The sequence below is a fragment of the Lissotriton helveticus genome, chromosome 1_2 (assembly GCF_964261635.1).
Source record: "Lissotriton helveticus chromosome 1_2, aLisHel1.1, whole genome shotgun sequence".
Classification (NCBI taxonomy): Eukaryota; Metazoa; Chordata; class Amphibia; order Caudata; family Salamandridae; genus Lissotriton; species Lissotriton helveticus.
Genome location: NC_136058.1, coordinates 229,525,022 through 229,548,980, shown reverse-complemented (window position 1 = coordinate 229,548,980; position 23,959 = coordinate 229,525,022). Strand labels below are relative to the sequence as shown.

General features: G+C 44.6%; 1 protein-coding gene across 1 annotated transcript in view; it reads right to left on the bottom strand.

Annotated features, from left to right (window-relative positions):
- Window positions 1–23,656, bottom strand: part of PDZK1IP1 (PDZK1 interacting protein 1) — an 86,112-nt gene extending 62,456 nt beyond the window's left edge. The window contains exon 1 of the mRNA XM_078671574.1: window positions 23,505–23,656. Coding sequence (XP_078527700.1) covers window positions 23,505–23,565 — 61 coding nt within the window. The 5' untranslated portion in view covers window positions 23,566–23,656. The remainder of the gene's footprint in view (window positions 1–23,504) is intronic.
- Window positions 23,657–23,959: the final 303 nt, after the last annotated feature.

Genomic DNA, 23,959 nt, shown 5'->3' with positions numbered 1-23,959 from the left:
GTTGTTCATTGCCTCACTGAATACATCCACGGCGTCCCATGGTGACTGGGGAACAAAACGGAGGTGGGTTTGAATCCACTTTCCTCTCTCTCTTGTTCAACTCCTTGTAGTTCTGCTCGTTGTGCCATGTCTAGTTGACATGTATCTGAGGCTTGTTTCATTCATAATTCCTCAAGTATCTCTACTGTAGATATATCCCTACTACTCAGAGCATCAGTCGCAGTCATCCTCATTCCTTTATGACTTTGGTCTTTCAAGTGCGGACGCATATATATCACTGACACCGTCTCCGTTCCAACTCGAACAGACAAGAGCAGACCCAAATCGTGGTGCAATTAAACTTTTATTTTTCTTCCCCACACCACAGCCATGACGCATTTCAGCCTCCCACGAGGCCTTGATCACATGAACGCGGTAAGAAAAGTGCTTGAACATTTAAAGTGACAGTGCTCCATAGCTTAGTTTCACGTTTGCCGTACTGATAGACATAGAAAAGTTGTAACCGCTAGATTAGGATAGGGTTGGACAACACTGTATACATGCCAGTAATGGGCGCATTTTTACAAGTGAAGCAGGAACTGTGCAAATATAGGCAATAAATATGTTAAAACTCAATAAATACAATTATAAATAGAGTTTTAAAATACTGGTGATCAAATACATAAAAAATGTTTAAAAAGTTGTCAAGGAAATTAATATACATTGTCCTAACACAGTCTCCACAATATGTATGGTCATCACTCAAAAAGACACCAGATAACACCTTGAATCCAGATGTATATCGGTTTAATTCAGTATACATGTTAATTGATAATGCCCAAGTGGGCCTACCTTTATCCACAACAGTGCATGTCTAAAACTACAAGTGCAATATATTACAGTACTATCCGCTAAGCTCATATGTGACTATATATAAAGAAATGTGAATAATAAAATATTTTATAGATAAAAAATACAGTGACAATAGTGGCAAGTAAAAAGACTGGGTACACTAGCTAATGTTGACTACATTCTCCATATTAAAATAGCTGTGTCGTGATCTAGAAGTATATACAAAATGTAACAGTCGTCAATCATGGGGTTAAATTATAAACATGTATGCATGTCCTCACTGGAATTAAGTCCATTCGGTATCTTGGTATCCAATTCCAGTATATAATTTGTCTCCATCCTGCGTAACACTGCTTCCCGATTACCCCCCCGTTTCATGGGTAGAACACTGTCCATGACAAAGTAACTCAAGTCCTTGAGATTACTACCATGGCAGGCTTTAAAATGTCTTGCGACCGGGTAAGTGATGTCATTATTTGTGATAGCCCGCATGTGCTGCAGTACCCGTTTGTGTGCCTGCAACTTGGTACTCCCAATATATTGCAGGCCACACGTGCACTGCAGCATATACACCACAAATTCTGTTTTGCAGGTCAAGACTTTTGGAATGGAGAGTGATTTAGTTGAAAAGGGGGTAACATAGGTACTTTTGTTAATGCCATATTGACAAGCTTGACAAGAATGGCATTTAAAGAAACCTTTCTTTGTGTTCAGCCATGTCTTGGGAATGCTAAGTTCGGGAATGCTGTTAACTAGATTGTCCCCCATAGATCGGGCTTTCCTCAATGTTAAAACTGGTTTCTTCGGGACGATACTGCCAATGATTGGATCATTCCGTACTAAAGCCTAGTTGTCATTAAATATACGGCGTAAGGCCTGGTGTTGCCTGCTGTATGACATGATTAATCTAGGCGATTGATCTGACAAATTTAATGTGTCAGTAATTGCAATCCTAGGCTCAAGGGCCCTTGATCTAGAAATGCTCATGGTTTTACTGATAGCATTATCCACTGTCTTAGGTGAATACCCTCTAGCCAAAAATCTCTTTCTACTGTTGGTTTGGGCTACTACACAGTCCTCCTCTGTGCTACATATACGTCTAATGCGAAGCATCTCCCCGTAGGGGATGCTCCGAATTAGATGATCTGGGTGGTGGCTAGAGGCATGTAGGATGCTGTTGCCGGCCGTTGGTTTTCTATATAGGCGTGTTTCCAATTTATTAGCCTTAATGAAAACCTTTACATCTAAAAAACATATTGACTCTTTACTGACATTAGCAGTGAGCTCCAGGTTGATGTTATTGACATTCAGGTCAGCAAAAAATTGGTGTGCTAGATTCTCAGGACCTTTCCAAACAATGAAGAGGTCGTCTATGAAACGATACCAATGAAGTACATGATTCTTAAATACATGTTAAGGGTCCACGGGGTCCAGGAACCTCTTTTGTTACCTCCCAGACAGTAGAATCACTAATAGGACTTGGAGGCCATGACCCCTTTGTTCACCATTTTTCAAATGCACCTCCTGGCTTGTTGCTGGTTAGGGAATTAATTCCACTGTACTCCTGAAGGCCTCAGGACTAAAGTGGACATCTTCTTCCAACCAGTAGTGTGCCAGGAAGTGTGTTTCTCACAGTGGTGAAGAAAGGGAACGGGTCCTCTGGCAATCTCTCAATATCCAGATGTGTGAGTCTTATTGGAGGTATCAGGAGGGCTACTTGGCACTCAAGGACACTCAATAGCCAAGGGGGATTCACCCCCCTACTAGTAGTGCACCAGGAGGCTCTTTTTCAGAGTGGTGGAGAAAGGGGGGGTGGCCTCCTATAGTCTCTCAGCAATCCTGCTGTGAGGGACTTACTGGAGGTAACAGGAGGGGTAGTTGGCCCTCATGGACATCCTTGGGTTTCAACTACCTCTCCTGCTATCTACAAAAATCCCACACAGAAAGATTGCTAAGAGGTCTTTGGAGGCCATGACCCCTTTCTCCACCACTCTGCAAACATGGCTCAAGGTGCACTACTGGTTAGGAGATAAAGTCCTCTTTACTCCTGCTGGACCTAGTGGGCCAAGAAGCCCTCTTGGTCCTATAAGTCCTACACAGCAGGATTCCTGATATCTGCTCAGAGGCCAAGCCCCCTTTCTCTACCACTCTGTAACCATGACTACTTGTCAAATGTTACAGGGACATTATAGTTAGGAATTAGCATTTAAAAACCTTAGAAATTCACTGAAAAAACCAAGGTAACAGGGACGTTATAATTAGGAAATGGAATGAAAAAAAAACATGGAAATTTACTGAAAAAAACAAAGGGTACAGAGATGTTATAGTTAGGCTAACATTTCACTCATACAAAACCAGAGAAATTCAGTCGCTATAGTTGCTGAGCTAACTATAACTTATTCCCCCGTAATGCACTGCTTATGACCTCACATATTACACCACTCATGACATGATCAGTGACATCACTGATGACATCTCAAATTATATCACTGATGACATCATCCACAGAATCTGTCACACCTACTCGCAACGCCATATAATCATTCATACACACACGCCAACTACCAAACTGCCATTCTCAAACGATTCCCACACACACACCAGTACTTACACAGGAACTCACTGATTCATAGACCAACTTGCAAATCCACTCACTCACCCATTTAGCCACTAATGCAGCCACTGACATACCCACTCATACAACTACTCACACTCAGTCAGTCATCCAAAAAGCTACTCACACACCTACTCACTCACCCATGCAGTCCATCACACAGCCACGTACACAGCCATACAGTTACATACACACCCACTTACTTACTGATAAATAGAATAACACATACTCATCTATACAGTCATTGACACAAGAACGCACACACCCATTCACCTCCTCCACATTCACTCAGTCACCCATACAGTCCCTCACATTCCCCATCACTAACCAATACATTTTTTTCATACCCAGTTACTCATCAATATACCACTGACACATGCACTCAATCACCAACACAGCCATACACACACTCATTCACCCGTACAACCCCTCACACACACACTCAGTAACTCATACAACCACTAGCTCACCCACTCACTCATCCATACAGGTATTCACCCACCCACAGACACCCAGACAACCAACCAATCACCCATACAACCACTCACAAACTTATGCAGTTACTTAGACACCAACTGACAGACTGATACAAACATTCACACAACCTAGTCATTCAACCATACATTCACTGAGACAGCTAATCACTCACTTATACAGTCATGCACTCAATGAATTACCCATACAACACACATACACCCACTGATTTACCAGTTCACATTGGTATATAATTTCGCTCACAGTCACCGGATAATGTTATCACTTATGTCATTTGAGATGTCATCTGCGATGTCATCAGGGATGTCACTGACCATGTCATGAGTGATGTAACGTGTGAGGTCATAATGGTCGCGAATGTGTGGACACAGGCAAGGCAGCCATGTTAGTGCTCCTTGACTTGTCCGCGGCATTCGACACGGTCTCCCATGACACTTTGGTAGAGAGACTCCTCAGCCTCGGAATCCAGGGCCCCCTTTATCATGGATTAGATCTTTTGTTCTTTTGTTTTCAGCAAGAAGCCTCTTAACTGCGGCATCCATCAGGGCTCAGCACTTAGCCCTTTACTCTTTAACGTTTACCAATCCACCCCGGCGAAAGTAGTTGAATCTTGTGGAGTCCGAATGATCTCCTATGCTGACGACACCCAACTTGTGTTCTCATTCAGAGACCACACCGAAGCTACCTTCTCCAATTTCAGACGCAGCTTGCTTAACATCTCCTCTTGGATGGCCCTTAACACCCTCAAACTAAATTTGGATAAAACTGAGGTGATGTTCTTCAATCAACCTAGACCCCCCCTCCTTCCCTCTGGTGGCCATCAGAACTGTACCCCCCTCTGGAACCTGTGTCATCGGCCAGGAATCTAGGTGTCAGGTATATTAGCGAACTTTCTTGCAAAAATCAAATCGACCAAGTTTCTGCAGTCTGTTTCGGGAAACTCCACATGATCCAAAAAATGTTCCCCTTCCTCCCTCAGGACTCTCGCCGGACCGTTGTCCACGCACTCATCACTTCCCACCTAGACTACGCTAATAGTCTGTACGCAGGGGCTCCTGCATACCTGATCAGACATTTACCGACAGTCCAGAATGCAGCCGCTATGCTGATATACAACATCCCTTATTGCCACTCAATCTCCCCCTACCTTAAGAAGCTTCACTGGTTTCCAGTGGCCAAACACATCCAATTTAAATCAATTGTTCTGGTCTTCAGATCACTACGGAATACGGGCCCGGCCTACTTGAGAGCCCGGCTTAAACGTACCCAGTCTTGCCGCACTCTTAGATCCAACCACCTGGGCCTCCTAATATCCCCCCATTTACGTTGCGCCAGAATGGGCGGCAAAGCATTTGTGGTGAGTGCCACTAAAACCTGGAACAGCCTGCCTCTGCCATTGCGATTGTCCTAGTCAGAATCTATTTTCCGCCGAGACCTTAAGACTTTGCTCCTAAATACCAGCACCTAAATACCACAGAGCTCACTCCCCTCCTTTGCCTGTCCAAGTGCCGGGACACCCCCGTTGGGGGTAGCTGTACGCTATACAATCTCCTAAAATACATATATAAATAAGCAGTGCATTGTGTGGGCACTAGTTATAGGTAGCTAACTAACTAGAACGGCTAAATTTCTCTGGTTTTCTACAATTGAAATGCTAGCCTAACTATAACATCTCTGTAAGCTTTGGTTTTTCCAGTGAATTATATATATATATTGTTGGAAAACGAGGCAGCATCTGTGAGGCCTGCACAAATAACATGACACATTTGTCCTTCACTGGGAACCAAACACCCTAGGGCATCGCCTGACTCTCAGAGGGTAGTGTTGCAGAGCAGTCCCAGGCTTACTCAAGGGAGGTGGTGTGGGCTAGTAATAGCCATACGCAGGTGCGCAAAAATAACACTCAATAATTGATTGTCCAGTCTGTACTTTGCTTTATAAAAGGAAGAGTACATTTATTAAACACACACACCACTCAATACTATACACCAATTTACAAATATACATAAGCTGATGGAATTACTTTGTGACATTGCATAACATCTCCACCCCTCCCACAGGGGGGGGTGGGGTCTAGTACCACTACTCCCATGTATGCACATCATCTGGCCCCCAATGCAGTGAATTGGTCTTAACGTGGAGCGAGGGCCCTGCGCACTGGCACCATCCAAGTGGCGCCCCTCCCCTTCATTACCTCAACAAGCATTAAACAGGCTACGCCTGCCTTGGTGACACATGACCCTGACGGAGCATCTCCTACTGATCATACAGTATGCACCTCTACATCTTAAGGGCTGATAGTCAGGGGTCTTCACCTAAGCGCAGAGGAAAGAATACATGTTTACGCACACTTTAGAATGACAGTACTCAGCACATTTGGATATCATTAAAAATGTAGTGCAATTACAGCCCCTAAAGGTATCACAAATGATCACAGGATTAAGTTATAAATACAGTCAGACACCCGAGCAGGAGTGTCTAGCCACTTGAATCCACTTTGCTTATGACAACATTGTATACCAATACTTCACATTGAAGTCAGTCCCTCTAAAAGAATAATGTTAGTAAAAGCATTTGTGGTGCAATTACACCTTTTCATCTCCAGGGGATGCCTTCTTCCAGACACCCACCACCTCAGCCTTTCACTTCCAGAAGCATTCTTCAATCACCCTCAGCTGAGGAACAAAAGTTCCAGCCCGGAAGGTTTAAAATGCATAATGAGCCCTTGGGGGGTTATTCTCTCCAATTCCCCAAGACACTTAGGGTGGGACTTTTCTTCTTTGGGCTGGGGGAGGCTGCGTTGCTCATGCAGCTCCCCCTGCCCCTCTTTCAACAAATGAGGGTGACCCCCTCCTATGGGGGCCACCAGCACCAGAACAGCAGACTTCCAAATGCCTGGCAAGGCATTATGGGGCGATTGTGCTCCTATTTCTGCATAATAGATGAGCGGCTCTCCAGCTGTGCCGGGGAGAGCCACGATGTGTGCCCCACACTGCTGCGGACATTGGTGGGAGGGTCGGGCCCCACCCGGACCCTCAGGTGAGTCATTCGGTTCATCACCGGGGTTGGAGGGCAGCCCAGGGAGCCCACCCCTGGCTGCCCCCGCCGCCTCCCTGCGCAGCTAGCACTCTTCTATACTGTTGCGGGAGCCGACCGAGCACTTCTGGTCTGCCCGCTCTGGCGGGCAGAGGCGGCCTCAGCGGTCCCGTCGGGACCTTGGGGGATTGCGGCGGCACGACCCCAGCCTTCTCCACATCGTCGGGCCCAGGGATGGGGTCCCAGGCCCCTGGATATCTTTGTAGGAGTGCGGTGGCACTCCCCCACCTCCGCCTGACTTCAGAGCCTGGGGATGGGGTCCCGGGCCCCCGGACATCTTCAGGGGAGCGGGGGGCGCGACGCCACTCCCCCCTCTCCTGGACACTGTGGGGCCCGGATCTCTTCATTGGGAGTGCAACGGTGCTCCCCGGCACGGGATTCAGCGGGGGTTAGGGTGGGCTCCTGGCACCCCGCGGGGGCATCTTCACGGAGTACGTGACGGCGCACCCCGGCTTTACTTCTTTGGGGGGCAGCCCCCGGGACGTGACCCACCCCGGGGGCATCTCTGAGACCGGCGGCGGAGCCCCACGCGCTTCGTCGTCGGTCTTCTTAGGGGTCAAAGGTCGCCTGCCTTCCGGGGGCCAAATCTCAGCCCCTGGGGGTCGCATCTTCTTGCTCCTGGTGGTGCTCCCCAGCCGCTGAGAGAACTCTCCTTCCTCCTCCGGGTCTCCGAGAGGGTGCATTCTACAGGGAGGGGTCTTCACTGGCTCCCTGCACCTCTCTTCTCCCTGCGCAGAGGCCTCTTCTACTGCGCACCGGTCCTGGGCTCTTCTTCTGGCGCTGTTAGGGGCCTTGGGGGGGGCAGTCAGGGGTGTCCTCCTTCCAACTACCCATTGTGCCAGGCTCCAGCACCCTTCGCCTCAGCAGACCACACCCCAGAGAGAGCTTCTCTTCCTGTGCAAGCACTTTTTAAAAGTTGAGTAGGGGGCTGGCAGGAAGTCTCTGTCATCAAGCAGCGACACATCACTTTCCTGCCCCTGCTCCCTCCTTCTTGTCCAGCCCCAGCAGTTGATGGATTGGCTTGTAGCTCCACCTATCTTTTCTCCTTGGTGGGAAGATCTTCGCTCTGGGAAGAAAGGTCATTAATCTAACCTGCAATGGCCAGACCCCAGCCAGGGTCTCAGAGAAATATGGCATTTCTGGACGACCCAAAAGCAGTACAAATATTACTTTGGACTCTGCAGAATACTCCTATTCACATCCGCTACACTGGACTGTAGTGCGTGTCTGGAATCTGTGGGCTTTGTGGAAGTCATTTTAGCCATGGGTCCCACATCCCCATAGGGGAATAATGAAGTGAAAACACAGTAAAACACACTGACTTTCCCTGGCATGTTCCTTCCCAGGGTATAAGCCTATTCAATGTCACCACCCAGTTCTGCATAAGTCCTGCCACGCCATTTACTCTGTAGCTGCTCCTGGATTGCGCACGCTAGGAATCTCCCCAGCGCAGCCCGTACACGTGTGCACACGCATGTACACCTGTGTCTGCATGTAACCAGCACGGTGTCCCATACTCCAGCTGCTGCGCAGCGGCCTAGTCAAGCCAGGGGTACACCAGTAAAATCTCCATGCAGTCTCCTTCATTATGAGTTCACTGTGGGTGAGTCCCAGATTATGAGGCTCCCCCACAGTAAAAGCTCAACAATTAGGTGCTCAAAAAGCGAAAAATCCAGGCAGCCCATAGTGTCAGAACCACCTTCTAACATATATAAACATGTATATTCACTGGAAAATAAAGATTACAGGGTCGTTATAGTTAGGCTCAGATACACTCGTACAAAACCAGTGAAATTCACCAGTTATAGTTACCTGAACTAACTATAACTTATTCCCCTGCAATGCATTGCTTATTTATTACCTCACATACTACATCACAGTCCAGTCATCCTCCCATGTGTGTGGTGCCATGGAGATGTATGCAACCTCATCATCAGCACTTCACAGACCAGTCGCTCATTAGATGGCTGGAGGGTAGAGAGGCTGGTGTGGCAGTCCCTCAAAAGATAGATTTTGTTGCTTTTGTGTGATCACCGCTCGTTATGCAGCTGCATACACCGACCAAAAGGAACAGAGGTAGGATGGATACCTGACACCTGTCTTCTTAAGAGGTATAAATATTGGTAGATGAGCGATACGTAGGGGTATGCAGCCAACTCACCTCCCTCAGTGATCTTACACTACAGTCAATCTACCAATCACTTGTCACCACCACAAAGCCTCTAGGTTTGACCAGGATATCTTTAGTCACACTCCAAAATCCATCTCATAATGGGACTGTTTTTAAAAACTATGATGATGCAATTAAGCATTTTAAAGCAAGTATTAGCTCATTTCTATTCTTCTGTTGTAGAACCAGTTGGTGGGAGTTTGATTCATGGCTGTCTGCCCAAAATGTAGACCTCAGGTGATTGCTATGTCTTTGTGTTGCTAACAGACAATTTAATAACTAAAAACTTAATAACTAAAATCCATTCTTAGGCATTTGTATCCCTGGTTCAAATTCTATGTTCAATTTATTTGAATTGCGGCGATTCCATTGATGTTAAATTAACAGCCGTGAAACAGTCAATCGTCAGTTTTCTAATGTAAGTACCCAACAGTTGCAATTCCCTATTCACTCTTCATGTTATTGCGCTTCATATGGCATAATAATAGATTAAAAATAAGTAAATCAAGGACAAAGATGACAAAATTCACTAAGCAAGTTTTGGCCATTTTGATTTAAGCAATTCTTCTTGAGCAACCAGAGATACACAATTAATTCATGCGAAATCAAAATAATGGGCAAAAGAGCAACATGCACCAAAGTAGCAAATTGCCACACCAAGGGAGGGATGGGTGATAAAAACAGGATAGGATTAATTCCTCTTAAAGAAAGGAAGCATATCTAGAAAGTGTGACAAAACCAAACATACTCGACTCCAGACATGGAACATATCTTGTGAACACGATATATGCAATCATGGAGAGTGAAATCACAGGGCAGTAGAGGCTAAGGGAGTAGTCAGAAGATGTAAATACCCCCACGTTGAAACAAACCTCTAATGACACTGAGCTAGCGAAGAAATTAAGCCTGGCCCTTCCTATATTAGATTCCTTCACTCTTGTATCCACTTATATGTCCATTCATCCTACTACACTTTCAAACATCCATCATTCTTTCACCTTTCCATCCATACTTTCATTATTCTAACTTGCTACTGAAATTACATCCATCGATCTGTTCACCTATTCATCAATTATTTTACACTCTTCAACCCATTTATCCTTACACTCTTTCGTCCATCTTTCCATCCACTTATCCATCTCTCCATCAATACTTTCCTTCATCCTTTCACCTACTGATCCTTTCACCCTTCTATCCATCGATTCATCCTTTCAACCATCCATCCTTGTCCTTATTTTTCCTTTTTTCTTTTCAACCACCATTCCTTTCACTTTGCTATTTCCTTCCTTCTTTGCACCTTTCAGTACTTACACATCTGCCTTCTCCCTTTCCTCTTGTCCAGTTTCAAATTACCATAAATCTTTCTTTTCTCAAATTAGTTTTTCTTTCTTGCCTTTCTAAAACACTATTTCCTGCTCCCTTTTTAACTTTTTTCTTAGTTTGCATCATGTATTTTCCTCTCTTGAACTGAACCTGTCTCACATAGCAGCACTCAACCTCTGCTTGTTATCCTTGCCTGACTTTTGTCTGCAGCCCTGCAGAGGCCAATGTACAACTATTAAACTTTTAGTTGTTACCACCCACTTAAGCTGCTTTAGCTGGAGTTCACAAACGCCACTGCTATAGACCACTTTATCAGACACTGAGAAATGAAGGAAGATCCTGTTGGGCCAAACACTTACATGTAAAAGGTTGTGGTGTATCAATGAAGGTAAGGAGATGGAAGGTGGTCACATCACTGATGATATAGAAATGGCTGGGGTCGTGTGAGTGCATCCAAACCCTGCAGTAGAGGCCCCTGCCTCCCTATTCCTATAAGACCTCCTCTTACCCCCTTTTTATAACTTTCTTCTCTCCCTTGATCCCATGACCCTTCTTAAGCATCACCTGCCTCCTTAAATTTTAGCCTTCCTCCCTCTTTTAATCTTTAATCTTTTCTCCACTGTTCTGAGGATTCTTACAGACACATCACTGTTCTTAACCCCTTCACTGGGGGGTGTTTCCCCCCCCCCCCCCGCTGCGCCGGGGGAGGGGGGCCGCGCGCGGCGCCACTGTGCTTGTGATGAGCTCAGCTCGTCATGAGGCACAGTGGAGCTGCACTCATGACGAGCTGAGCTCGTTACAGCCAGACCCTTTTTGGAACGTTCAGCACAGCGGGAAAATTATCCCCGCATGTGAACGTTCCAACGACTGTGATGAGCTCAGCTCGTCATAAGTGCAGCTCCACGATGCCTCATGACAAGCTGAGCTCGTCACAAGCACTCAACGGGTTAACACCCTAGCTAATCTTTGCCATGACTTACCTTTCTGTTTAATATTATACATCGATTGATTGTGTTTGTATTTATGTTTTTGATTGCTCGCTTTTCTCTCTCCATGGATTTTGCTTTGATGTTCGGAGTAAGCAGTTCTTCTTCCTCCAGTGGTGTTATTTATATAAGGTGCACTATTGCATGGTTTTGTGAAAAGAGCTCTGTACTAAAATGTAACCTAACCTCAAATCTGGGGAACCAGGTTTGAGTCTCTGCAACAACGCTGAACATCCTGTGATTCAGTGCAAATCACTTAATCTCCCCATGCCTACCAAAAATGAATGTGTCCTTATGTAATGCACTTGGACTGGTGCTCATGTAAAGCGCACAGATACCCAATACCTTTGGGTCAAGTTTGCGCTATAAAAAACTCAGGGAAAAAAATGGCATCAAGTATATAGATCCAGAGGTCATTGTCCTGCCATTCTTATGCGGTAGGTTGGGCAGCATAAACTTAGTAGGGGCCCGTGGAGGGAGTGCTGCGGGGGGGTGGGGTATGGCGGGGGAGGAGCAGGGTGGGGGTTAGTAAACTACGGAATACGGCCGAACAGAGGTAAGTTAACAAATAAATAAATGAAACCAATGTCATTGCGTGTGCTGCTTTGCACATGCGATGCAGCGCGCGCAACGAAATTAGGTTATCCGAAAGTGAGAAAAGGAAAAGGAAGAGAAGACAACAGACGTCCAGAACATCCCCCTACTCTTAACACTGGTCCTCACTTAATGCAACATTAAACACTAATATAATAGAAACAAGAAAAATACAGCTCCTGTCCCATTTGAATAGGAGCACAAATAACTCGACTGGATTCAGTTCTGCTAGACCTCATCAATGAGTTGCATCTTAAGCCCTTTTCCACAGCGTGCTGCCAGATCAACATATAGACATACCAAGCACACAGAGGGTGTATCTCAAAAAGCAGACCAGACGTTTACATGTGGCTGGATGTCAGACAGACTAACTTCTGGCCCAAATACCAGCAAAATATAGGTAGCTATTAGGAAGTCATAAATGGCCCCAAGCATTCATAAGAAACTAAAAGATGACCAAAGTAATTTGGAAATATTTGTTTGCAGGAAGAAAATTAATGATTGTATAACCGAGGTAAGACTTAATTTCTATAAAAAAAAGATAAAAGGGAAGTTAGATTACATAAAAGAAAGTTTTAGAGGATCATAAAAAGCAGAAATGGGTAAAGGAGAGCACGCCATGGTGAGAGAGGAATGGAGACAAAACATAGAAAACCAAAAAGTTATTCAACATGTCAATGAATTTGAAAATTTCACCTAAATAAAACAACCTATGAAAAAAATCATGACATTTCTAACTGCCGCACCATCTCTTCTAAATCTTGTTGTAAGTAGATGCCCCTATGGTCCAACCATTCAATACACCAACCCATACCTCAAAGATGGCCAAGCTGAGTGATAGCATTCTCCACACCGGAACAACAAGCGGTGTATGGGGAGAGAAAGAATAAACAGAGCTTTAAACTTATATTTTGTGTATCTTTAGATGATTATTTGTGCATCACCTCTGTGCTATTTATTCTAACAGAGGTGATGCTCAAAGAATAACCTAAAGATATCCAAAAATAAAAGAAACTCTAACTGATTAATTAGGAAGACAAAAGATGTATGGCATTCGTAAACAAAATAAATGAACAGAAACTAACAGACCTTAACCACTTCACTGTCTACTGCCACTAGGCTACTCAAAAAAGACAGCACCCATATAGCACACATACACAGGTTAGACAGTATGTAAGCAATGTCAGGCGCACACATATCCACTAGGAATTATGAAAGAGTGTCTGGGGACCAAAAGCTTCACTACAGTACATCTAAACATCACTAAGTCCCAAAAAAACAACACATAAACACTACTGATAGATAGCTATCAGAAACAATAACAGTCATCCTCCTATTCCACACAATACGAAAGCATGGGAAGAAAATATATTATCAATGCCTCACAGTGATGGAAAGACAGGCCTGCAAAGCAGACATATACCCAACATATTGGGACGCATGCACTTCCGTAGAAAATACAAGGGGCCTTATTTATGAAAAGTGACGCATCGCTGCGTGAAAACAGCGATGCGTCACTTTTCACTGCGCTCTCCCTGCGACATAATTGATGCGTCATATTTATAATATGACGCATCATGTCGCAAGGAGTTCCAGATACGTCAGTATTTCTGACGTATCTGTAAGCGCAAAAGTCACGCATTGCTGGGGTGCGTCACAAAAGTGACGCAATTCCGGCAATGCGTCCTTTCACATGGGGAAAGCCCCATGTGAAAGGGCTTGCGTCAGTCTTACGCCTGCTGTGAGGCAGGCGCAAGATTTTGACGCAACAGCGTCCTAAAAGTGACGCAGTGAAATCTCATAGATTTCACTGCGACACTATTACGAGGCTTTTTGCGTGTGAACGCCCCCTTTGCATACATTATACCTGACGCAGGTATAATGTAGCGCAGTGGTTTACAAAGTGACGCATCTGCTTAGATGCGTCACTTTGTAAATAGTGCGCATCAGGAGGCAAGTTTTACGCCGCCGATGCATCACAAAAAGTGACGCTTTGGAAGCGCAAAACTCACGCACGGCCTCATAAATGAGGCCCAAAAATCTATGGCGAAGGTACCATTGTAATCTGTTAGGTGAGAGTAACATAAAAGAACATAAGCATTCTCTCCTAACAAATAAAGAGTCTCAAAAGATACTAAGCACAGAAACATCATGTGACATCCATATCCCCATAATGAGGGCAAACAGGTGACATGACTAAGGCTTGTGGGAGATATGTTTCAGGAACAATTATAATAAAAATATTAATCTATCAGACCCTGTCCGGGGGCCAGAGGACAAGCAGAGGCTACTGGACCACAATCTTGGTGACTGTATCAAATGTCTCTAGTGCAGAGGTCTTCAAACTGGGGGGCGGCCCCCTTGGGGGGGGGGTGTTGATTGATCAGAGAGGGTCGCCAGTCTCTGACCAAGAGATGGATCATGCTGATAACAGTGCTTTGCTTTAAGTGGAAAAAAAGAGTGGCAGTAAGCCATTTTGTAATGGGCCATCACTTCCTGACTGGGAGTAGGTGTCTATATATTTACACTTCAGTAAGGCTTGGCTGACCAGAATAGTATGTTTGACAATCATGAATTTGACTACATTTTCAAAGGGGTAACACAACATACCTGCAATGTTTAAATATGTTTTGACATATATAAACATTGACAATTTAGTAGAATAATTGAGAAAAATTCTGTGGGGCCCTGTTTACTTTTTTTTAACAGAGGGGCGCAGTTTTAAAAGTTTGAAGACCACTGCTCTAGTGTCTTGGAGTTTGTCTTACTAAGGCTTTGCACTCTGTGCAAAGGACACCCCTTCCGTACTTGACAGTCAAAGTTAGCGAGGTCTAGCAGTCAAGGGCTTCTCGGGGTGGTAGGGAGGGAGGTAGAGACTCAGAACTCAAACATCAGACACAATAATTCATTGTCCAGCCTATTGCTTTTCTCTCAGTAAAAGAGAAGGACTTGAATCACACCAAAATGAGATATTACACACATGAAATGTTAATCACCACAAGGTTGTGTACGGCAGATTCTAAACAAGTTAAGTACCCAGAAATCATAAGACTACATTAAAGCTCAGACGTGAGCTTACTATGAGTGCAGGTGAGAAGCTGCCCCAGTTTCTGTGACCCATAGGTCTGTTCTTATTTCCTTTACAAGACAGTTCTCTTTAAATGGGGTTATTGGTAAAGCGTGGACCTCACATACATCTGCAGTAAAGCTCACAGTTACTGTTCAGTTGAGGCAGTGGTTTTACCTGAGATGCCACATGAATAAGAGACTTGAGAATGAACCTGCAGGTCATAGCTGCACAGAAAGCAGATGAGCTCATGGATGCAGCAGCTCGGCCTGGTGGCCCCATCTGTTACTCTTCAAGAAGGGCCTGGTGCAGGGTTAGTGGTTCTGAGGAAGTTGGCTGGCTCTGATCAAGCAGGTCACAGCGCTCCCAGGGGTTATCTTCCATCCTCTGATCTTTTGGTGCGGGTCCCAGTCTTGATGCACAGAAGGTAAAGGCAGCACAAATCTAGAGTCCTCCTCTGCTGGAGGTCACTGAATCGAGCACAGTGGGCGGCTGGTGAGCTGGTTTGGCTCAAATATCTGGAATGTAGAAGCACTTGTGAGGCCGAGAGGCCTTTCGGTAGACTCAAGTCATCTCCTGTTATTCCCCCGCAAATCGTCCGCTCTTCTAGGCCACCTCTCTTCAGGAATAAACATTGAGGCTTCTATTTCTTGGGTTCCCTGTTCCTGCAAGGTAAAGACACTCTTCCCCCACTTCTCAGGCTGTCAGGCAGATTCTTAGAACATAGACAGACCACTGCTCTTCCAAAACATGTAAAGCATTCAGGTGACTTCCCCGTCCCTTGCAGAGATTAGCTGTATGACAGGCACAAGCCTTGAATCTCAGCAGTTCTTCAAGAAGACTGCTGTGGTCGTGAAGAACTTGGAACTGGAAGCAAGTACGGTAGTTTAGGTTCCAACTTTATACACTTCCCATTCTGGAACTGTTGATCTCACTCTACTGCACAATAACCGGTTTGGGGTGGTTTTTTTCAAAATGTCATGTTCTTTCGACATTGCGGAGACAACTTTTATAGAGAAGGTGGTTAAGGGAAGGACACCCACAACATCAGCAAAATATTGTGTCACAGCACCTGGCTGTCATTAGCCTTCATGAAGTAGAGTTCAGGGAGAGACAAAAAGGGTAGGCCTTGACCAGAAGCTTCCCTATCTCTAACAAAATCCACTGACTCATCTCCATTCTCCCACCGTTTACCCAAATGGCAGTCCTCAGAAAGAACCAGTCAACAATAACCTGCTAACAAATCTCCATCAAATTTCTGAAGGCAACTTTTCTCTGTCCTTCAACACTTCAATGTCTAGGTTACACCCTCCTGTTGTGATCATGTGCAACGTAAAGCACATTCAGTAGAAAAGGCTAATAAAAAAAAAATGTCTTGCTCAGCCTAAATGTTGAAAAGGCATTTGATTGGGATAGATACTCATTGAAGCTGTTCTTCATGGAATTGGTGAAGGCTCTAATATAAAGGAATGGATAATGCTGGCATATAAGACCCCCCGCGGTGAAAGTTTGAATTAAAAACGTACAATTGCAGAGTTGTACCTTACAGAGAAGCACGAGACAGGGGTGCCACCTGTGCTCTCTTTTGTTTATACTAGTTGTAGAGTCTTTGGCTAATAAAGTATGTAATCAAGGGAATTCCATTTGAGATGAGCTTCATATAGTCTGCTGTGCAAAAGATGTCCTGCTCGCACTGATGGACCGTGTAACCTAGATTTCAGCAACATTGGAGGCATTACACGCATTTCAAAAGGTCTTGCGCTTTAAAGTCAACAAGCAGAAATCAGAGATTCTGAATACTTCAATGACTAAAGATGCAACACATGGGTTTCAGCCCATCTGCTCTTTAAACTGGGCCAGAAGGTCAATCATGCATTTGGTAGTTTAGAGTGGTGATGTGATGAAAAATGTTTGAAACTGTCAAGTCAGATATGAGATACACGTGTTGGAAATTTGCCTTTTCTGCAAGTTCACTCCAGATTTTTAGCCATCTTTTAATGAACCCATTTTTGTTGGCTATAGGACTGTGCGCACTTTACCCTGGCTAACTAGTGTAAAAGTGCCGGGGCTCTCCCTTTGAAACATGTTACAAATGGCATATGCCCAATTGACTTATTTAATGTGCTTATATGTCCCTATCATATGGTAATAAATGTACCAAGGGCCTGTAAATTAAATGCTACTAGTGGGCTTCAGTACTCATTGTGCTACCCACTAAAGTAGCACTGTAAAACATGTCTCCAGGTCTGGCAGCCTTGGTATGCAGTTTCAAAACTGCTACTTCGTTGTGGCAAAACAAACCTTTTGCCAGGCCTAACTTAATGGTCAAGTTGGTAATAGCACTTTTAGAAAGTTGTCAGTTTCCTGTACAAAACTAAAAGGCTCTCCTGCTGGTGCCCAGCTGTCACCTGACAGTTTCTTTGTGATGAGATGTGCATTGCTCCCAGACAGTAAACAAAGGGCCATGGGAGTGGGATGGAAAATCCTCCTTTGCCTGTTGGGGCTATGCCTATCCCCTTCCTGAGCTTCAAAGGATGTATAACTTGTCACTGGCAGATGAAGCCCTCACATAAGCCTGCTTTCCTTTGTCCCTCTAATCAGGCTGGCACCAAACCCAGGGGGGGGGTAGAGGAACTGATCATAACTGGTTTTGGAAGTGGACAGAGGCTTGCCACTACCCACAGACTGGCACTGGGTGTAAAAGTGGTCCCCAGAGATCTCGCCTCAAAACACTCTTAGACAAGTGAAGATCAGAAGAAGGACTGCCATGCTATCTGACACCTGAAGGAAGACTGGAACTGCTTGCATTAACCCCAGGACCCTAGATGGATCCAGGGGTCAGTTGACTGGCCTCTTGTTTGAGCTACAGGGAGACAACAAGCTTCTAGACACCTTTCCTTGCAACTGCCCAGCTGACCAATACCCACTGGACCTGTCCTGGACTCTTCTGCTGGCCTACATTGGAGTGAGTCCTAATGCCCAATTGGTGCCCTCTAGGTCCTGGACCCTTGGCTGGTGTTTAAAGTATTCATCCTGTCCAAACTGCAAAATCTGGAACGTAAAAACTTTTTTCTAGCTTTCTGTCTGGTGAACCGACAGAGACCAGTATCCCTGTCAAAGCCACAGCCATCGATGAATTGTCACCAGCATCAGCTTCCTAGTTTGACCTGCAAAAGGAGATCAGACTTTCAGAAAATGTTTTAAGCACGAGCGTAAGTGGTTTTATTGGAACTGACACCAAGCAGCAGCCCATCGACCTCAAGGCCTTCCTGGGCACAGACTTCAGACTATACCCACTCCCAGCTTTCCTTCCTTTGTTGACGACTGACCCGGAACCCTGATCTACAGAAACCTGTTGTAGTCGAGCACCACTTTGGATTCAGCTTGCCCCCAACATAGACTTGTTGACAAACACTTTTTCTTCATAAAATGTTAGTTCAAATGTAAACTTTCCACTGGAACGAACCTGGTCCATGTGTCCGACTGGTGATCCATCACGGTTGGCCTTAACTTTTGACTTTGACTAGCGTGACCAGATAACCACAGTCGGCACTTGTTGCTTTTGGCACTATTTTTTGTTCAAAATTTAAAAATTCATATCTCTTGTTCTGCTTATTGGATTATTGTTATTTTGCTGTCATTTTATTTATTGAAATCCACTATATATTTCTAACTTGATTTGGGATTGTTCTTGTGTTTCGTTTCCGCTTTATTACTGTTTGAGCACTGCATACATTATTTACACATTATCTCCATGTTAAGCCTGACTGCTTTGTGCCAAGCCACCAGTGAGTTAAGCACATGTTTACTTTTAATGATTTTTATGGTTAACCCTTAAAAGTATTATGATTATTATTTGAAGTGGGTTCTCAACCCTCTCAACTAATACTCGTTTCTTATATGTACTGCATATAATTGCTGGGCAAATTCAATGTTATCAAAGTGAACATCCTGTGCAGGCTTCTGTAACTCTTCCAATCGCTTCCTCTGGTGCTCCCTGAAATGGAGCTGAAATCACTGCAGGAAGAATGTGTGGCCTTCACATGCATAAATTGAAGTGCATGGGTGACCAAGAGATTACTCATGTCCCAAGACAGATGGTTAGCTTGAGTTCCCAGACATTTTGAAACACAATGTGCATTGGGAATCTGGAAAAAAATAGCCTTCAATGGACCTTGTGGTGGTAGGTTCATTGGAAGCCATTTGCGGCTCTGGCGTGGCTGTCAAAGTCTTAAAGATCCCCCAGTGTGGATCGACCAACTCCAGCCAAAACAGTGTTGGACATGTGGGCTTGAGTAACAAGAATGGGGTAGACTAACCTCATTTGCTTCTACAAATACACTACTACATTGCAATACTCATTTTTCGCACCGGAAACACCTTTATGCACCAGAGACAAGGGGATTGCAGAGCTATTTATTAAATGTATAAATGTTCAAACAATGGCAAACAAAAACATTTGAGGAATACAAGAGGGAACTTACAGTGAAAGAACTTGACAGAGCTACAATATCTGCAGACTAAACATAGGGCCTGAACAAAGAGGCAGTTACAAGATAACCTATACCATTAGGAAAATTCAAAAGGAGACACTTGGGCTTCAGACGGCGAGGACCTGCAGAATTCTATGTGCATATGCAGTGTATAACAAGGATTTCCAACTTTGATGAAACACTGGGACCCTGATTACGAGCTAGGCAGAGATTCCTAGCAGCCAGTATTACTGTTACTGGTACCAGACAGTAAGAATTTCCACCTAATATGAGTTAGACCCTTTGGAATGAAGAATAACTATGCAAAAGTGGAATTACCATGCACAATTTCTGACGGTATGCCCTATTCCAAGGAATTTGCCAATCCTATTTACCACCTGCTCTGAGCAGGTGATAAATGTGATCCTTCCTTCCTTCAGGGTGGAGGTGGAGAGAGTGGTGCTCAGAGAATAGGAGGGGAGAAGCTAAAAACAGTTTTGCCAGTGAGGGGACATGCATGATAAAGCTTGGCAGAGACATGGGGTAAGGCCTGGCTGCTGTTACAGGTAAAGCCTCATGCGACTTTACTAGCTTGGATTCCCGGCCTGTAAAAATGATCCGGTGTACACCTGTGAAAAAATGGGAGCAATAACAACAGGACAATTGAGATAGGTGGAGCAGTTTCCGCACTCGTAATGAGGCAGACCTAGGATGAAAAAAGGCAGACGATGAGTGAGAAGCTTGTCGCATGACATTCGTAAACTATATAGGAACACCCCGTATAGAGAGGCCAGCATGTAAGGCAATGCACCACTTGTATATGGTTTTTAATAAAGTACAACAAAGACAGTCAAGAACGGCTATTAGTGTGCATGCAAGCATGAGAATGTAGGGGATAGGTGCTGGGAAGACACACGCTTTACAAATCCAATAGAATAGAATAGCATCCACTTATATAAGGACAAATACTATGTCTACAATTAATTCGGCTTTAAGATTTACCCAGCAATGGGTAAGATTTGTTAAGATTTACCCAGCAATGGGTCTTAATTTAGTTTTAATCTAAAGATTGCCTTCATAATTTAAAAAACGAAAAGGCAGCGAAAATGGAGGAATTAGAAAATGGAGGAAATTATACATACACTGTTGAAAATGTTATATATATTTTTGTATTTTAAGCAGTAATATTGCAATGGTTTTAAGTAACTATGCAGGAAATAAAGAAACATGAAACAATAGAATAGGGGATGCCATCTTTAACTAATTTTCCTTACTCTTTACTATAAAACGTTTTGGGAGGGAAAAGCATTAGCAAAACCAACAGCTCTGCTGACAATGGCAGATCTATTGGCTTTCCCAGAGCTTGTTTCTTATTGAATGGTTGTGCTTTACATGATTTTCAAAAAAACACTTGTTTACAGAAAACCGGTGAAAAAGCAAAAGCAATTGTTTGCAACAAAAACAAAATCTATTTTTTAAGACAACACAGTTAGATGCCCTGATTGCAACAATGTGAAGTGTTTGTTTACATTCAGTGAACAAGGAGAGGCATGGGATATCTTGTGAGGTGACACCGATGAGGATTGTGTCTCTGAGATGGCTTTAAAAGGAAATGCTAGCATACCTCGTTCTTGTACATTGTGTCCTAATCTCCTCATTTCGGTTACAGACGTAGTTAACTAGATGCACTCTTCAATGTAAAATCTATATAAGTTATACACACTCCCAACCATCGTGTTGTCTATGAAGGCATGCATAGTTGAGTGCAGGTGTTTTAAGTCGGGTATGGTGAGGTGTTTGTCGGATTTCACTTTTCAGGTTTTTACATACGCATGCAGGCAAAAACACACATACTCACGTCTCTGTTTGAAACAAAATATACCCCCTCACAGTCCGCACTCCTTTCCCTTCCTACTGCTCCTTAAGGCCCCCCTCCTGCCTTGCTTCTCATATAATGCATTTTAACCCGTGTGATTGTTGGGAAATCTGAAGCTCACACCCCCCAATCTTACTGACCAAGCTACGCCCCTTCACAAACCACTCACCAGGACATACATCAAGAACTTTGACAAACATCATCCCAACGCACACAACAAAGGCACTATAGTAATGCACATACATGACACAAAGCATCATACCACAGACACTCCTTCCACCAACATAAACATCATCAAACACCATCACACCAACACATACCATTAGTCACACATTTCAATGCAACATCTAACACATTATAATACAGATATCATATCATCACAAAAACTATTATACAAAAGACAGACACCGATCCACAGAATGGCACACCTTCATCATATTGTCCTATACTTTCCACTCACACCCTCATACCAAAACACACACAATCACACAATGCACACAATAATTTTCTTCAACACACACATCACTCAGCACATATCATCGCACCAGAATATCACACATTATCACAATATCACATCATCCTATGCACTATGACACCAACACACATGAACACACACATCACAAATAGGCCTGTGCAGAACTTCGCAAAGTGAACAAAAAACTCTGCCACGCGATGCGAAGTTCCGCAAGTGTGCGGAGTGCATTAGGTCACTCCGTTCATGCTGATTTTTAATGCCGGGTGTTTGTCCTGCGCTGGAAAATCAGCGCAAATGGACCATGCGCAGCACAAGAGGACGCTGCTTCTTTCTGCTGCTCGAGTAAATATTCTACTCGAGCGGCAGCTTCCTCAACGCAAACTGATGGTTTCTCAACGCGAGCAGTCGCGACCATGCACGTTGAGAGATCTCGTTGGGAGGTGCTGGATTTTCCTCATTTGCCAACTTCATATTGGCAAGCGGGGAAAAAATTCAGCTCTTCTTCGTGGAGCTGAGTTTTTCAGAACTCCACGTGCTGCACGGAGTGCGGAAAACTCTGCAAACTCTGCGAACGGAGCGGAGTTCACCACCCGAGGCTAATCACAGACACTATGAGGCAAGCTTGTACTGCTATTGTGCTGCTGCTGTTCTTTGGTATGGTAAAGCTACTGTTCGAGTACAGTAATTTGGACTTACACAGGTATAGAGTCCACATTATAGACTTCCAATACATCTTTAAGGCAAGCATGCATAGGGAAGAATATATTTACTATTCTAATTCCACATCTACCTACCTTCACGATTTGTTATTGGTTGATTGGTTGTGGAGTTGATAAATGTTCAAGTCAATATTAAATACTTTATACCATGCTGCCAAACCCCTGCAAATATTCTTTGTATTAGGGAGGCTTGCCGCGTTTCTCGCACATTCTCTCCTTCTCAGCTGTTTTAGTAAAGAACGTCGCCACGAGTAAATCAATGCCAAGTTTTCAATGCAGAAACAGCATCAGTGGAGTGGGAGAAAAAAACGTAATTTGCTGCAGGCAGTAAATATTCGTTTGGGTAAGTAACAGAGATATATTTTACCTGTTGCCCTTAAGATGAACCCAGAGTGTGCCTAGTCGGGGGTTGCTGTTTGTCCCATTCATTGATTCCAACCCTATACCTCCCCCTCTCCCCACCCCTAAGAAAACAGACCTTCACGCAGTTTCGTGTTGCAGAATTCGGGGAATTCTTGTGCTTTTCTCCTGTTAGGGTACAGAAAGACTGCACCTGTTTGTCAGAATTATGCGGAATACAGTCTTTTCCCAGGCAGGCTGTGGCCTCGGGGCTAATGCAGAATTGAGCAACATCGACCCAGAATGCCAGCAACAGCTAAACCAGCTTGTTAGGTGCGCAATGAGATGGCCGTGCCAACATCTTAAACCCTCTGCCGTGCCACGCGGGGCGAGCTTGGCAGAAATCACAGCAGTGAAATAGGAATCGGAAACAAGTCGCTCCTGTACCTTGCTGGCCGCACGCGAGCTCCAAACTCGTGCAAAGAAGAAGCAGCAGGAAGGTCGCCATGGCCCTGGGTGAGCGATGCAGCCTCCTCCGGGTCCCTGTGGTGACTGGAGCAGTCCACGCAGGTGAGGGTGGGAAGCATGTGAGGGAGTTAATGGGAAACCTGCAGTGTCTTCAGCGCCGACCACGCCTCCTCGCGCCAGGGAGGGGGGAGCTGGCAAACGATCAGACTCCACCGCGGTGTATCATTGTTTGGGCGGTGTTTGTTTTGGGAACAGTCAGTGATGAACGGGACTGAGATTTGGAAATCTAAGTTCTTCAAACACTTAAAGACACAGAAGAACCTCCCCCTACCCCGGGCAGGAAAACGTTTGGAAGCAGGGGCATGGAATGCTCTAGAAAAGTTTTCCTTATTTATTGTGGCTAACAGCAAATAGTGGGAACAGCAAATAGTGGG